Raw genomic sequence first — 17064 nt, 5'->3', positions numbered from 1 at the left:
TGCCATGAACACATCTACATTGTAGCTGGCACTGAGTTATAGGCTGTATTGGGCTTTGAGCTGCCCTACACCCAGCCAGAGACTGTGACCTCTCTGCACTCAGCACAGTGTCATGTTCACCTCTTATACGGTTGAACTCTGCTTCATACACTGCACATAAAAACATCCTGTTAGCTGTTTCACTGTTACTGGTGGCCTTCCTGTTCGTGCCATTTGACGTCACGTCGTACAATAGGTCTAAAATCAAATGTTTGTCTTTTACAAGAGGGAGGGGAGGTTTGTCTGGAGACGAAAAACTGACAAATAAGTGATAAAAAAAGAAAAACCATGAGAAATCTTTGAGGATGTTTTGGGATGTATGGCACTTGTCCAAGAGAGGGCACTGTTAAGTTTCAGTCTACAACATTTGGGCAAAACTATTTCTCAGTTAAAGCTATGGTCTACGTTTAGAAAGACGATGAGAAAGATTTGACAAAAGCATTCCCCCCCACACACACCCCTCCCTCTGTGCTCCATGATCCCTCCCCTCCAAGCTTGTGTCCCCCTCCCCTCGGAACCTCCTAACGACACACACCCTCCCGCTTAGCAACATACAGTTACATACAGCATACAGTTATCTATGTCACAACATCCACAGTAAAAACAAAATATTACCTGTTCATCAAAAACTCTGTAAAAACGCTGTATCAGCATCACTTTTCCAGATCCCAGATCTTGCCGGAGCTTTCTCCATCGGTCAAAGGAACTGAGGAGAAAAAACATGGCAGCGCGCGAGAGTGCAGCAGATCTTAGCTTTCTCGTATCTGTAGTTTTGTCCGCGTTTTTCTGCTCTTGTCGAGCAGATTTTGTGTATAGTCGGCAGGACATTATCGACATCGGCTGGAAGTGCAAGGTTGACATCACAAGAGACTTTCAAAAGGCACACAACCTCCCGAAAACCATCGGCAGACCTGCGGAGTCACTGTGGATCTGCTGCCCGAGTAAGCAACACAGATGCCAGAGGGAACGAAGGCAGAAGTGCAGGCACTGCTCGGGGATATTGGCTAGGCTAAAGAAGTACCCTCATACTCCGTCACTGCCGAGCATCTTCCTCACAAATGCCAGGTCTGTTTCGAACAAAATGGACGAACTGCACCTAACTGCTACGTACAGACCTGTGGGATTATGATCATAATGGAAAGCTGGCTTCACCCGCTCATACCTGATGCTGCAGTGCAGCTAGCGGGCCGCGCTAGCCGCCGGCAGGACAGAAACATTGAGTCCAGTAAGAGGAAAGGAGGGGGGCTCTGTGTTTATCTCCATAACAACTGGTGTAACAACAGCAGGATCATTGCTCACCATTGTTGTCCAGACCTTGAGGCTATCTCAATATCCTGCAGACCATTGTACCTTCCTCGGGAACTGAGTGTTGTCACCATCTCAGCTGTCTACGTACCACTGGATGCTAACGTTAGCATTGCTCTTAGTAGCTTAGCAACCATTGTAAACTGCAGCGCGCCCATCCCGAGGGCCTTACAAACTGCTCATACTTTCAAATGCAGAGGGGGGTTAGGACGAGGCGGGACAAGGAGCAGAGGAGTGTCAAAATGGAGCGAGGGGATTGGATGGAGGGTAAGAGAGAGAGAGTGCAAATTTGAGCAAGGAGTAACTCCCATGCGGACCAGATGGCTGTGATTGGTCAATTTCTTTGCAGGCCTGCAGCCCCCAGAGAGAATGGATTTTTTTGGTTCCTTTTGCTCTTCACATTGTCTAGCTAGCACTATTGGGCCATAACCACCATCTGAATGATATTAATAATAATGATCAGTCTTTCTAAACGTAGACCATAGCTTTAAAGCAGCTGGAATACAGAATTCTTTACCTTTGAGTATCAGCGAGTGCAGTCTGTCTAAACATTTTAAATCTAGTTTGGAAACATGGCTGAAGGACAATCAGGTCTCTAGTCACTGAACCAAGAGACACTGATGATGTCTGGCATTGGTACTGAGTGTACAACATGTTCTCACTCCTAACACATTAAATATTGCTGCTTTATCAATGATTTCAGCATCAGACACTGACGTACAGATGAACCTTTCACAGCGGTTTAATACACATCCGGTGGAGATTATTTCTGACACCACCTGCCACAACCGAACTTGTCAAATGCTGGCACTTTGTCAGTGGATGTCGGCGTCAGACATGATGTACTGAGACACTCATCACAGTGGCATGATACGCACCAAATGGCGGCTATTTATGATACTGCTGGCAACTACTGTAGTATAAAGAGAGAGAGAGTTTGTATAGGGAGAGTGGGAGGGAAGGTGGACGGGTCCAAGTCCAACAAACACTGGACTTTCACCTAGGAGCCTGCTGTATGTTTCCCATGTGGAACTAAAAGCCAATGGACTTACCTACATAACAATGTAGTGTGCTAGTACATGCTACAATAGCAATGGATGTCACCACATTTGTCACGTGACGTGAAATTACAGTAGTATGAATTTTAAGCCAAACCAAGATGTGTTTTTTCTAAACCTAACCACGTGCTTCTGTTGCCTAAACTTAAGGATGGCACAAGTGTTAATTTTGTTGAGGAAAACTATGATAAAACAAACAAAATCTATGTTTCATTTTCATTGACAAGACAAGATGTGATGAAAATGTTAGTGGTAGACTATCAGACATTGAAAGCCAAGAACGGCTTTGCTTGTAATTATCTTCAAATGCAGCATGAGCACCAGGATGTTTTGCTAGTCAGCAAAAACTCTTACACCGGAACAGCGTCAGCTGGTTTGATTGCTGTTGGACAGGCAGGTAGGAGGCTCAGTTATCTGTGAGTGCAGCTGTGCTGTAAGTAAACAGTCTAAACTCTCATCTGTTTTCTCTGACAGAGATGGCAGTTTAGTTTTAATCACCAACTCTGTGAGAGGACACAGCTTAAACCTCCAGGCTAACATGTTGCAGATTAAGAAAAAATTCAGGCTTTATTAAGATAATATTTCTGCTTTTTAACAGTGAGATGGATATGTCAGAGTTTACAATGAATCTGGGTACAAATCCTAGTTGTCTCAGATTAGTTATTTGTGATGTCAAAGTTTTCAGACCATAAATAGAGAGATGTTGAGCTTTTCAAATGATGATCAGTAAGCGTGTGCTCGTAAATCATCCCTTAAACCTGCTCAAACTCGCTGCTGGAGAAATGAGAAATGAATTATATACAACCTGTCACCTTGATTGTAATTTCTGATACACAAATTAGCCTGAGTGGATTATTTTAAAGATAAAAAAAACCCTTTAGAAAACATAATGACTAAAAGTTGACTAAAATGTCATTATTTTTTGTCAGCTAAAACTATGAAGTATAAAAATTATTAAACTGTGACTAAAACTAATAAACATTTTCATCTCAAGACTAAGACTAAATCTAAAATAGCTGTCGCAAATTAACACTGGATGGTGCTCTCTGTTCAACAAAGGGTTTAAAACACATTGAGTTGCCACTTATTGAACCTCTTTCTTTAAACCAAAAGCAACATGTTGTATGTTTCATGAGGCTTAATTTGGCCATCATTAATGTTTACATTTGACACTGTCATGAGCACATGCCTCTCATCCATGATTAGATGCACATTGCCCACTGCACAGTGATACAGTTGGCGGATGTTGTTTTGGTAGAAAGAAAATAGTTCCTACATGAAACTGCACACAACATGGTCTGTGGATTATCTTAAGTAACCGAGTCTTGATTTCTGGACAGAGACGCTGCTGTTGAGTTTTTCAAATGTATTCTTTTTTGTTGCTTTGAGCACCACAAGCTGGGTGCCATCTAGTTCCATTATAGAGGGGCAGACATCTCTACGGATGATATTTCCAACACTCAGCAACTCACACCAAAACAATCTAGACTCATAAATAGCACTACGTGTAAGAGGAAAAACATGTATTCTCTATTTAGGGGTGAACTGTTCCTTTAATTACTGTTTTCGTTTTATTTATTCATTTAAAACTTTTTTTTTTCAAAAATGTTTCTTGTCTCTTCAGACTGTTCATATACAGTAAAGCCACATGAAGCCTCATGAAGCTTTGTCTTTATTTTCTGACACCACTAGATGGCGCTCTTAGTCTATAGGAACAGGCCCAAGGGACAGCAGCTCACTGTGCTTTCAACACTTTGCTGAACAGAGAATGCCATCTAGTGGGTCTTGGAAATAAAGAAAACACTTCACGAACCCTCATTTGGATGTTACTGGTTTCCTGTGCTGCTGTAACGTGTTAATCGATCTCCCTGAGGATCAGTCGAGTGTTATGCTCTTTGTTTGTTTAATAGGGACAATACAGACACACATAACATGGTAGAAGAATGTGTGTGACATCTAAAGCTAATTTGCAACCTTTGTACAGGATCAAATGAGCTGTATAATTAAAATAATTAATTTTGTGTTTATCAGAATTCAGTTTAAAATCACCAAATTTGGAGATACATAGTTTTCACTTTACAGGAAGGAAACTGTAATCTGAAAAGTAACTTAAGCTGTCAAGTAAATGTAGTGGAGTAAAAAAAGTATTATGTTTACCTCAGAGACGTAGTGATGTACAAGTACAACATTGAATAAAATAAATACTCAAGTCAAGTACAAGTACCTCAGATTTTTACCTTTGCTTATATGAAATGGTTACTGCCATCTATTTATACCAACATTTATTGCAGTACAGTGTAATTCATTGTCAAATACATATATGGTATACATTATGGCAGATTGATTTCAATGACTTCCACTGAAGAATGACTGACATTCTTCTAAGTCCAGTCCATCATGCTACATCATCATTGCTTATGCTACATTAGCCCTGTTATGCTGCCTCTGTGTTCTGTATAAAAGGTACAATTGCAGAATGTTGGGACAGAGTTGTCTAACCTTTAAGCCAGCATTATAACAGAGCTGAAACAACCGTCTGTATAAACGGGACAGCCAGCAAGACGAGATCATGGGTGGCATGGATGTGACATTTTGATGACATGTTATGCATGAAACGCACCAAGATCTAAAAAGTAGTTATTAGAAGTTAGCAAGTAATTAAGAAGAACAGCGGCCACAACTGTCTGCAAATTAGAGAAAAAAAAATAGATCCAGGAGCTCCTTACCCCCTGCGTAGAGGATGAGACCAGCCGCCATATAACAGAGACAGTAAATAATTGTTATTGGCATAAAAATTGCATTGGTATTGTTTATAAAGCACTGCCGACACATGTATTTCACATTAGAGGCAGCGCTGTTGTGTTGCGTCATGCCTGTACACCTTTTTTGATTCTGCAATGCTGGCATGCTGTCTAAAATCACGCACCAGAGCAGCAGGATGCTGCCGTTGTTTGGTTCTGCATAAAAATGCAAAGACAGCATAAAGAAGAGACTTCATAGCGGCTCCATGATACAATCTTTGAATGATTTGAATGTCCATTCTGCTCTTAATGTATTTCTATGCTATAAACATTATCATCCTGAGGCACAGTACATTTGACAATCCAGAAAAGAGCCTTTCACACTTTCATCTTAAGCCATATAACAAGAAACATCCAGAAACAACCAATGCTGACATGTATAGTTCATGTTATCAGGTGTCCTTTTCTTTACCGATGGAGTCGATGTGTTTGTCATCGTTGCAGAGGCTTGTCAGACCCTGACCTGACAGAGGCAGCAGCTGGACACCTCCATACTGGCTGCTGATGCCCCCCCAGCCTGGGTTGGATGGGCACTGCTGCGGGCTGAGCATATGCTGGTGAGCTTCAAGCTGTTTCCTTCTTTCTCTCCTCTTGTTACAGAGCAGGTAGATGATCTCTATGATGTTGAGGAGCACAGAAACGCCTGAAACTGCGAGCATGAAGATGATGAAAATGGTTTTCTCTGTGGGACGAGAGATGTTACACAGGGCCCCGGCGTGACGGGCACAGGGTGGAGACATTTGACAGTGGAAGAAGGGCACCATGAACACAGAGCCAAATATGTAGAATTGGCCCACACTGAATGCCACCTCCAGGACAATCTTAAAGACCAGCTGGGTTATGTATGTGCCAAAGAGGATACCTGTTATCTTCACCTTCCCTCTGTCATCTGTATACTTGGGTTTCTTTTGCACAGTTCCATTAGTGCAGTCCCGCAGCTGCTCCATCATCCTCTTCTCTTTGTGGATGATGTGGACAGCATGGCCCAGGTAGACAAGGGTGGGTGTGGACACAAAAGTGATCTGCAGGACCCAATAATGAACATAGGAAATTGGGAACATCCAGTTATAGCAGGCGTGATGACATCCCGGTTCCAGGGTGTCACAGTAGAACTCGGACACTTCGTCTCCCCAGACTTTGTCCGCAGCAGCGCCCAGGACGAAGATCCTGAACAGGAAAAGGACGCTCATCCAGATCTTCCCAACTACAGTGGAGTGAGACTGGACTTTGTCCAGCAGTGCGGACATGTAAGACCAGTCACCCATGGCTGAAGGCTAATGTCTGAAGGAGAGGAGAAACACACAGACATGAAACTTACTGAAAAATAAACGAGACCAGTACAAAGCTCTATCTTTTATTCATCAACGTGTCTGCAATGCCCATGAAGATAATACCTTTTTAAATTGAGAGATAATGAAATAATAGGTGTCTGCAAAACTATGGGGGACCCCAACTACAGAAAAAATATTTCCATACTGCCAACAAAATTAATGCCAAGTGCAGGAATATGTCCTGCTGAGCTGTCTGATGTTAGTATGTAGCTGCAATCTTCTAAACACAACTTGACATGTTCCAGCAGGAATAATATATCCAAAATCTGTGAGGAATTAACAATGTTATTAACCAAGATTACATGTTTTCCTGATGTCAGCATGTAGCGTCATACACCAGTGTAGGCTACGCAATGTAAACGCCTGTAGTAGCATGTCTGGAGCAGATGACCCTATAAAGAAATCCTTCACAAGCTGACATCAGCTTGTAGCCAGAGTAGAAAAAAAACATTGGAACCTGTATTCAGAATGGTGTGAAGTCTGAGGTTTTTGCTCACAGGGAGTACTTTTACATCGGTTACGTTTACCTCAGTATTTGAAGCTGTGGTTTAATATAAAAATCTGACATTGTAACCTTATTTATATGACAAAAAATAAGGTAAAGCACAAAAGGTCCCTTTTTATTGAAGTATAAGGAAATAAGATGAATGTGTTTTATTCTTAAGTTTATGTGTCTACTTTTATCTTTGCTCAAGTCCAACAATCACTCTTAGCAGTTTGATCAATACAGGCCCAGATGTCTAAAGGCTATGGCTATACAAAAAATCCACAGACATGACACATGCTTGTCATGGAGGCCAGTTATTCAAAGTCTTACTCTAAAATATGCTTAGGTGGTTAAAGAAACACTGATTACCTCAAGTGTTTTAATGCAAGGTTACAGAAACATAACACAACACTCACCTGTCAGGCTTCAGATGTTAGAAATTAGTTTCCGTAAGTCCATCAGAGAAGAGTCAGAGCGCGGGCAACCGAAGACATAATCGACTGACCAGGATGAGACTTAAATAGTGTCGAGGCCCTATGGGTTTGGTCCGACTGACTCAGGCACGTACGTTTCAGATGTCAGCTCACAGCTTCTCGTTTCTCTCCGTCAAACTCGTGATATTTTTGATGAGTCTGATGAAAAGGGTTTCATAATGCTTAGTTCCTGTAAAGAAAGCCTTGATGACCCTTTGCACCATATTTTTCCATCATTAACTGACACTGTAAGTCATATTCCACCCTACCTCCCACTTTGATGGACAGATATGTCACAAACCTTAGACTGTATGTGTGTATTCATTTCATACACGTACACTGTTTATGTGTAATGTTAACATGAAGAAATCGGTATGAGTGTAAAAAGGGAGAGTATGCAATTGCAACATGTTGTTGAGTGTTACTATGGGCTGTAGTTAAAGCACATAACACTGTTATGGTGAGTAGCAGCAGACTGATGCTTATGAGTAGAGGGACCTCTGAGGGCAAAGAGCAGCTCTCTTCAGTAAGTATTACTGTCAAATGCTTAACATAAAAAATAGCAGTTATTTTGTTTTAACTTAGAATTATGAAGTCAATGCTGAATACACTCTATAATGGCTATAGAACAATTACATCATCAGCGTTCAGACTGGTTCCCTCTAAGACCACTTTCACTATGAAATTCTGTGGTAGTTGCTAGGCTTTACGTAAAATGGAAAGCAATCCAGTTGTCAATGGGACAGAGACAATAATACCGCTTGGAAACACTTGGTGTTAGCCACATTTCATTAACAGTCATGGCCAGATTAATTTGCAGTGGGGCCCCGGGGCCAATATAATCTACTCAGCCAAAACTGCACCCTCGTTCGTCCCACCCTCTGTGCAGTGTGTGCAGTTTCTCTGTGCTGGAATGCTACCTGACCCCAGGTTTGCTTTGATGTTTCTTTTCCTGAAGATTGTCCTTCACAGGGCCACAAGATCAGGTCATAAAGCAGGACCCACCTTATGGCCCTTGTATTGTAGGTTGGTGTTTTGTTCAGCACATAGCTCAATAGTACGTGACATTTTCAGAGGAGTGAGAATTATTCATTTGTAGGGGAAAAGCTGATTTGGTGTCAGTTATGGTCAGTTATGGGTAGATCAGTTGACATTTCTCGACATCAGTCTGTTTCAACACTAAGGGGGTGACAGAGTCATGCTGTTAGGGAGTGTGGGCGGGTTAGTGAGAATCTGATGATTCTGCAATGTCAGTCTGGATTAGGCCTTTAAGAAGGAAGTAGAAGTCCCAGTAGAAGACTAGAAGAGCTGACTGAACGAGGCAGTGGTCATTACCAAGGTAGGAACAGTTATTACTGTGTAAAGACTTAATATTGTACAAATCAGATTTGAATTAGTTAAAATGTGAAAGCCATGATGGAGATTTGATTATATTTCACAGCTGTCAGTATTGGAAGTTTGATTAATTAACAGTCTTGGATAGCAACATGTTGCTGAACCTTGTTAAAAAATGTTATAACCTGATACACCTGAGAAAAGTTAATAACCAGAGCTTAGTGTCCTGAAGTTGTCAAAATGTGAATTTAAAAAAAATGATATCTTAGATATTTAATCTATCTGGCAACTACTGTCCACTAATACAAGCATTGGTGTCAGTCAGTCTTTCAAAATTCATAATCCATATAGATAAAAAAAAAATAAAGTGACATAATGCATTAAGAAAAATATATTTGTAAACATACACACATGCTAAATAACATATAAAATTAATCTGTCTTATAATCATTCTATCCTTTCTATAATACTGGTGTTGACTGTTTTTTTTTTTTTTTTTTTTATTAGGTAGGCTGAATCAATGAATGAATTTAAATAACAAAATTTTTTATTTTTCATCTATATTCATCGGTGCATTTTTCTTCCATCTACTATATTCACAGATTAGTGCAAACTCAAAGTGGAATTGTAGCTATTATATTAAACATTTTAAGACTCCAACGGTCCTTCTGTTCATAATTCCAGGAAGAAGGGGGCTTTTTTTAAAAGCTTTTTTACCTAGTTCCTGGGTCTTCAATAGGGAGTCCATAAACTGTAGACTTAATGCAGAGGGGCCACCAAATTATTGTTTAAAATTTAATATCAGTTTTACATGGAGTTTTTTTTTTTCTTTTTCTTTTTTTTAAAAAAAAAATATGTCTGAAAATACACATGAATCTACCATATTATTACCAAAGATAAATTTGCCTATTTGTAAACAAAACCCATTTAATTTACAGTACACATCACTGATGATAGACTAACTGTTACCCATGAGTCCTTGAGCAATCTTGTTAGCTAGCTAACACTAAACCACTGTGTGGCACCTGTCCATAACAGTGAGGCAAACTAGTTAACTAACATTTACGTACTATTTAAACATATCGGCCAGTTAGCTGTATTATAATCACAGACCGTACAAAATAATGGAGGTAGCCATCATGACGTCACAGTGATGCCCACTTTACTGACATGAAATCTGCTCTGTCTTTGATCATTTTAAAACTTAAAAATAGACAGCATTTTGTATACTATAATGCAACAAATTGTCCATTGCTTCCCATACTCTGGGATGTTCCACAAGGCTCAATTCCTGGGCCTTTGTTATTTCTGATATATTTACCTACCTTTTAAATGCCTCAGACAAGTGATCTAGAATCTTATTTGCAGAAGATACAGGTGTCTTCTATTCACATAAAGACCATCATTAAGGTGTTTAAGAAATAAGTTAATAAGTTGTCTATTTGGTTTTAGTTCAGCAAACTACATGTAACATCAAAAAAGCAACATTCACTCTTTTGGGTCTTAAATCAGGGATTTTTAAAATCCCAATCAATAACATCCCCATAACTAATTAGTGTTCTACATGACTCCTTGGATTTCTGCTTGATAAACACTTATCTTGGGAACATATCAGAGCTATAACCATGAAAATAGCCAAAAGTAATGGTATACTGGGGAAGACGCACCATATGATCATAAGGTAGCCCCTATGTTTTATTATTTAATGCTTATTCCATATATTAACTATTGTGTGATATAGCTTAGGCTAGTCTGTACACTGTCTCCAGAAACAAGCCCTGAAAATAATAATTGTGTACACTAAAACCATTCTCCTCAGCCTCTATTTCTTCAAATAGGTTTCCTCAGTATACCATTCCCAGACTGGTTTATTTGTTTATAATTCTTAAAAACAAAATCTTCCACCTTCTTTTCATGAACTTATATGCATAACATTATACATAGTGATTTCCATACTTCCCAATCTCAGTTTAGTATACTTTACAGTGGGTCCAAAATATGGAATTCTTTACCTTATTGTTAGTATTTTTTTTAATTCGTCTTGACTACATTTTAAAAGACACCTGAAATCACTCCTTTAAACCAACCGATATATTCCATGTGGACTACCTCCAAGCTAGGCTCAATATTTCCCTTTGTCATACAAGTCTAAAGCCCTATTATGATTACAGCTTGTTTTCTTTTCTCCCTTTACTTGTGTTTATTTTTTCCTTTATCTTTTGACTTATGAAACCTCTAAGCTATATCAGATGAGCAAATGCTCATATTCTTGAGTGTGTGTCTTGTGACTGTCTCAGTCATTATTGTGTAACAGTAGGGTGTTTTAGGAATGCATCGTTGTCAAGTACTATGCTAAACTATGTGTTCGTTTCATTCTTTTATGCATAAAATATTGATGGAAAGATACAAATAGTGCATTTTACATAGCTGTAATTATTTCCTGTAATATGCTGTCCTGCATGTCCCTGGAGGGCTTTTAGGCAATTCTACTTCAAATTCCTTTGCAAATGATGTTTGTATCTTTAGTATTTTTTTTATATGTGTAAATAAACAGTAAACAAATTAAATGTAACTGTGCATTCATGATAGCTTTCTCTGTCCTCTCTGTCGTAGGCTGTCATCATGGGGGATTGGTCCTTCCTGTCTGCATTGTTGGACAAGGTGCAGTTACATTCCACTGTTGTGGGGAAAGTCTGGATGAGCGTTCTTTTCCTCTTCAGGATCTTCATCCTAGCTGCTGGCGTAGATACAATATGGGGAGATGAACAAGGAAACATGGACTGTAACACCAAAAGCCCTGGCTGCAAGAATGCCTGCTATGATCGATCCTTCCCCATGTCTCACACACGCTTCTGGGTCCTCCAGATCCTCATCGTTTCCACTCCGACACTCATGTACCTGGGCCACGTCCTGCTGGTGATTCGCAGAGAGAACAAACTGAGGAGACGCCACGAGCAGAAACTCTGTAAAAACGGGATGGTTAAAGCTCCAAAGTATTCAGACGATCGTGGCAAAGTCCAGCTCAAGGGCGTCCTGCTGGCCAGCTACATGATCCAGCTGCTCTCCAAGATCCTGCTTGAAGTGGGATTCATCGTAGGCCAGTACTACCTCTATGGCTTCATATTCATGCCCAGTAAGATTACGTTTTCTGACTACCCCTGTAGAGCCCCAGTGGACTGCTTCATAAGTCGCCCAACAGAGAAAACCATCTTTATTGTCTTTATGTTGGCAATGTCCGTCTTCTCTGTGGTCCTCAACATCATGGAGATGTTCCACCTGATGATCTCAAAAATGATCAGCAGGAAAAGGAAGAACAGCAGTTCAGAGATATACTCTCTTGACAAACCAAACCACAATTCAGCTGAGGGTGTTACATATTGTTGAAGGACTGTGAACACACAGACATACCTGTCAGTCTGCCAGGGACCTTGCCTCTCCCTTTGCTTCAAAGTTGTTTGACATAAATATTGAGTTAAGTCACATCCAGTTTTGTATTACATGTATTTAGTGTACCAGCAGTTATACATTGTATATTTTACTTTTTACTTCAAGCTTTGCATGAATCCGGTCTGTGGCAAGTAGCAGAGGAGATTATATTCAACCTTGTTGATTAAAATTGCACACATGTGGTCAATGTGAACATGACATTATCTGGTCCAAGAGTACTGAATGTGGAGCTGTGCTTGAGTGAGACCTCTGAGTTTTCAGTTAAAGCTGGGGAGTCTGATGTGTTTATATTTTCTATCTTGAATGTGATTTTGATCAATATCTATCTGTTAAGTTCATGGCTATGGCCAACCTTAGGATAGAATTTCTAGTAAGGATGACCACATTCTTTGGTCATCTTGACCCAGCTAGCTACCAGCGTCATTTGATGTTGATTTTTGGTTAACTTAGATTGTGACGTCAGGTGACCAAAATTCAATGTCATGACAACGTCTAATGCATACATCAATTCAGTGTAGAATATTAACAACAGATGACATTGACATTTTGTTGGTTTTAAGAGTTGTTGTTAAGTAACCAAAATCCAATGTTTTCCAAATGTTTCATGTAAACAGCACCTTGACATATGAGAACAACACTTACTCACAAGGTATGGAAACCAAGACCCAAGGTTTGCAAAACATCATAATGTTAACAACCACACAACATGAAATTCTAATGTCATTAGATATTTAAAATATCGCCAACCAAATTGTCACTCCGCTCAAAATTTCATAGTGTGTCTGAAGCTCTGGTTCAGGATCACTTTGACTCTGGTAATTTTAAAACTTCATCCATATATACATGTTGAGCCTGGACATTTTAGGAAGCTTAGCTGGCTAACAGTTGAGAAGAAGCTCAACCTTAGGATGTTGATTTCTTACATAAAAAAAGAAAACAGTGTTAAACTGGACATACACTGTATGATTTGAGACCATTTCTGACCCCGTTTTTGAGTGGAACCACTCATTTTAGAGTCAGACCAAATTTCAGCTTTTTCAGGAGTGGTTTGCCATGCTGTATACAGGGAGAAGGGAGGACTGATCATGTGATCCTGATTAAGTGTCGTCCAGATTATCTATCACACTATCGCAATCAATATGAATGAGAGAAAAGTTGGCAGGAAATAATCACTGATGTTCAGCTACCTAGTAATATTTTCTGTTCTGTTCAAATTAAGTTTTACCTGCCTTGGAGCTTTCAAATTAATCTTTATTTACAATTTTCAATAGACAGAACGGTCTGCAGGGGGCTGACAGGCCGTTGTATTTTCTGCTTTACTTGTACGGTGTAAGCACTCAGGTCCTGGCTTGATGATCAAACCATAGAGTGTGAAAACATGAATGGTGAACTTTGGCTTTACAACACAGACAATTTACTCATACAGTGGGAGTTAAACATTTATAAAATCAAACAGTGTATTCTCTGCTTTAGTGTATTTTGGGGATTTTCACTGAATAAAGACACATAGCTATTCTACAAGAAGTAGTACAACACATTTTATGTTGTTCCATTTTAAGAGTTTCATTGGTGAAATCACATTTCTTTAGTCTACTGCTGTACAGTAGTCCCAATTAAACGCCTTGTCCCTTTTACTAGCCAGGTGTGGCCACACAGTTTGACAAATGCCTGTTTCAATTGGACGCCTGGTCTGGTTGCCAAGCAGTTCATTTTTAAGAAGTTCTTGCTGTTTAGATTGTGCATTCAAATATAAATCTTTAAACATGGCCAATATGGAGATGCTTCACATAGATTCTCCACAATTCAATTGTTCAGTTCATTTTACTGAAAGCATAAGCAGCAAAGAATAATTCATTGAGATTTACTGGCCTGGTAAACGAGGGAAGAAGTAGTGTACAGTACAGAGGCTGGGCATCTGATTTAATACTAGGGATGAATCAAAGCCAAAATACATTATCCCACGCTTTATACTGCTGTTTACCTCAGACATCAATCACAGTTATGATATCTATATTGACTGTAAATCACTTAATTATGAACAGAAGGTTTGTGGCTCGGGAGTGTCCAACAGGAGTCACATGGAGACAGTCACAGGCCATATGAGCCTTGTAAGTTAAAGAGAATAACTTACACACCAAAATCTGCAGTACAGTAAGATCAGATTTCACTCACAATATAACTTCCAGTGGGTACAGTGATGCTGGGTCATGGATGCTGTCCTGCTGTCTTGTAGTGGAGACTGGATTAAATCAGGGAGGTGACTGTTAAAAATACACAGTACTGTTCTGTAAATAACAAAATTATCAAAAACAATTGCAATATGTATCTAATATACATAAAGTATTGGTCACAGTGTAAATTCACCAACATGAGTATTTAGTTAAAACACTCAGAGAGATCTGACCTGGAATTAGTCATGTAGCCTGGACCTGGACCTGGACTTTACTTGACCTGCCTGTTTTTCATTTATAAAATAAAAACTTAATGGTAATGTCTGTTAACAGTGAAGTTTGCCTCATTATTTGCTCTACCTTGAGCTCATTGTCTTAGGAAGTATGATAACTTCAGTTCATTCATTTTCATATATATTTCCACACAGAGCACTGACTCTCTGACACTGCTCAAACATTTATAGACAAAAAACCAAGATGGCATTTAAGCAGATTTTAGGGTGTTGCCCAAATATCAACTTGTCATGGCTGAAATTACTTCATATCTCAGAGGTCACACTGACCTGCTGTTTTATTACAACTTCCTGGGTAACATTTGTCAACTCTACATTTGTGCGTCTCTCTCACAGCCCTGAAGTTACGGTGAAGTCATGTTGTACACATTTCACCTAGACCCTTGATGCTACAACCCAAAAGAGGCATGAGTCTCATAAAGGAGGCTGTAGCCTATATTCCAATCTGTTTTTACATGATGTTTTTCTTTAGGCTGACATGGAAGTTAGCTTCACCCTGGTCCCATCATCCAAAAGCCTATGAGATTATTCCACTGAATTTTGGATTATTGCACAAAGAAACTCAGTGGCAAACAAACATTTATGATACTTTCACATTTTGTTCATCAAGATAATCTTCACAAATAAACATGACTTTCATGATTTTTGAAGCCTAAATGCAATCGCTAGAAGTAAAAAGCTAACGTTGGGCTATACATAAACTACACCACAGGTGCATGACCTAATGTCGCCACCACAACAGGGCTGTAAAGCTGGTTTTGGCATAAGGATGTAGAATGTAGTCTCATTACCTTTCCTAAGACACCTAGAAGCTTTAACATTCACAAGTAGGGTATTTACTGCTGTATTTTGGGTTGTAGAAGAAAACATGAAAATCTCTTAGGCCTGTGTTAACCACAAACCTTATTTCAGTCAACAAAAACCCACTGACTTCAAGACGGGGGAGCCGTGAGTGCTAAAATACTTACTAATTTCTGGGTTTTAGGACTTATTCCTGAAGCACTATTACACAATCTTAAACACACTTAAAGGTCTAGTGTGTAGAAGTTAGTGGCATGTAGTGAAGTTGAAGAACTGAAATTTCTCAGATATGCCAAGTGTGTAGGAGGGCTATGGAGGCTGATGCAACAACGGGAATGGCCCTGTCTAGAGCAAGTGTTTGGTTTGTCTGCTCTGGGCTACTGTAGAGCAGCATTCTAGGCTCTGTAGAGGGCCCATTCTAAGGTAACGAAACGCAACTATTCCTAGTTTCAGGTGATTGTACACTAATGAAACATAGTTATGAATATTATGTTCCATTTCTTCCAATATATCCCCCTAAATCCTACACACTGGACTGTAATACTTGTCAAATTATCAACATATTAAATACACCATTCAGTTTGAATCAACTGTATTTGAAACGGGGAGAAAAAAAACAATTAAGCATCACAACAGCACCTTCAATTTTGTACTCTCTTTTCCTCTGTTCATTAATTCTAGTTACAGGATGTGTTTCTGCTAAATCATTTAAGAGGAAAATACTAATTAACAGAGGTAGATTGTTCAACAGTGATCTCATCTCTGTTATTTACTATATGGACATCTTATTTTGTTGAAATAATGAATTAATTTTTTATGGACATACATTTAATGAAAGTGTGAGATACGTCATTAAAGAGAATTAATGCCGAAGTGACTTTTGTCAGCATTATTAAGACTGAAACCTGCTCATTCCTGCTTTCAACTTCCATTTTGGGTCATTACTTCCTTCTGTTGGCCATATAATGATTTAACCCTGAATTTTTTATTTTAAAGTAACTCACAGGCCACGCACGGCCCACAGTGAGTACTTTGGAAACCCATATATAGTAACTTTTCAGTACAGTGATGACATTGTGGGTTTTTATTTCCATGGTGCTGTGGAAACAGGTTTCCAGACAACCCATGCTGTTATCGTGAATTACTAAAAACATGCTGACACAGCACCTATCACAGACTTTCTGACGCGTCCAGTCATACTCCCCAATAAATGAACTTGCAACAGATGAGGAACAGTTCAGCTTTTAGCCCTGTTTGTACTGCGGGACTACTTTTTATACAGTAACACACCTGTATTCATACCATTGTACATTATATATAATAACATTTTTATACAGCTTTAAAGATACGTTGAAGAAAAATATTGTGATCCTTGATCATGAGCGTTCATTCTTGATCTTTGGAATCTGTATGAGTGACACTGAAATCTCAACTCAAGGGTTCACTTACTGGCTTCTTCTGAGTTTTCAACCCCAACTCGTGGTTTTCATCAGTGGAGTAGAAACGACCAAAGGTTGGCCAAC

At 39.4% G+C, this 17064-nt stretch overlaps 2 protein-coding genes across 2 annotated transcripts; one reads left to right on the top strand and one right to left on the bottom strand.

The window, feature by feature from the left end:
• Nucleotides 1–3939: 3939 nt before the first annotated feature.
• On the bottom strand, nt 3940–7596 carry LOC125897408 (gap junction Cx32.2 protein-like). The gene is made up of 2 exons (XM_049590736.1): nt 7438–7596; nt 3940–6484 (listed from the first exon to the last, which is right to left on the bottom strand). The coding sequence occupies exon 2, from the start codon at nt 6466–6468 to the stop codon at nt 5596–5598; it is 873 nt and encodes a 290-aa protein (XP_049446693.1). The 5' UTR covers nt 6469–6484; nt 7438–7596; the 3' UTR covers nt 3940–5595.
• Nucleotides 7597–8760: 1164 nt separating this feature from the next.
• On the top strand, nt 8761–14771 carry LOC125897415 (gap junction Cx32.2 protein-like). Its single transcript, XM_049590748.1, has 2 exons — nt 8761–8833; nt 11443–14771. The coding sequence occupies exon 2, from the start codon at nt 11452–11454 to the stop codon at nt 12211–12213; it is 762 nt and encodes a 253-aa protein (XP_049446705.1). The 5' UTR covers nt 8761–8833; nt 11443–11451; the 3' UTR covers nt 12214–14771.
• Nucleotides 14772–17064: the final 2293 nt, after the last annotated feature.

This window comes from Epinephelus fuscoguttatus, linkage group LG11 (genome assembly GCF_011397635.1).
Source record: "Epinephelus fuscoguttatus linkage group LG11, E.fuscoguttatus.final_Chr_v1".
NCBI lineage: Eukaryota > Metazoa > Chordata > Actinopteri > Perciformes > Serranidae > Epinephelus > Epinephelus fuscoguttatus.
The sequence above is the reverse complement of the archived record's forward strand: the minus strand, read 5'-3'. Positions and strand labels throughout refer to the sequence as shown.

Bases quoted from the DNA above. Each gene is read 5' to 3' on its own strand.
- LOC125897408 (XM_049590736.1), bottom strand. From the start codon at position 6,468: ATGGGTGACTGGTCTTACATGTCCGCACTGCTGGACAAAGTCCAGTCT.
- LOC125897415 (XM_049590748.1), top strand. From the start codon at position 11,452: ATGGGGGATTGGTCCTTCCTGTCTGCATTGTTGGACAAGGTGCAGTTA.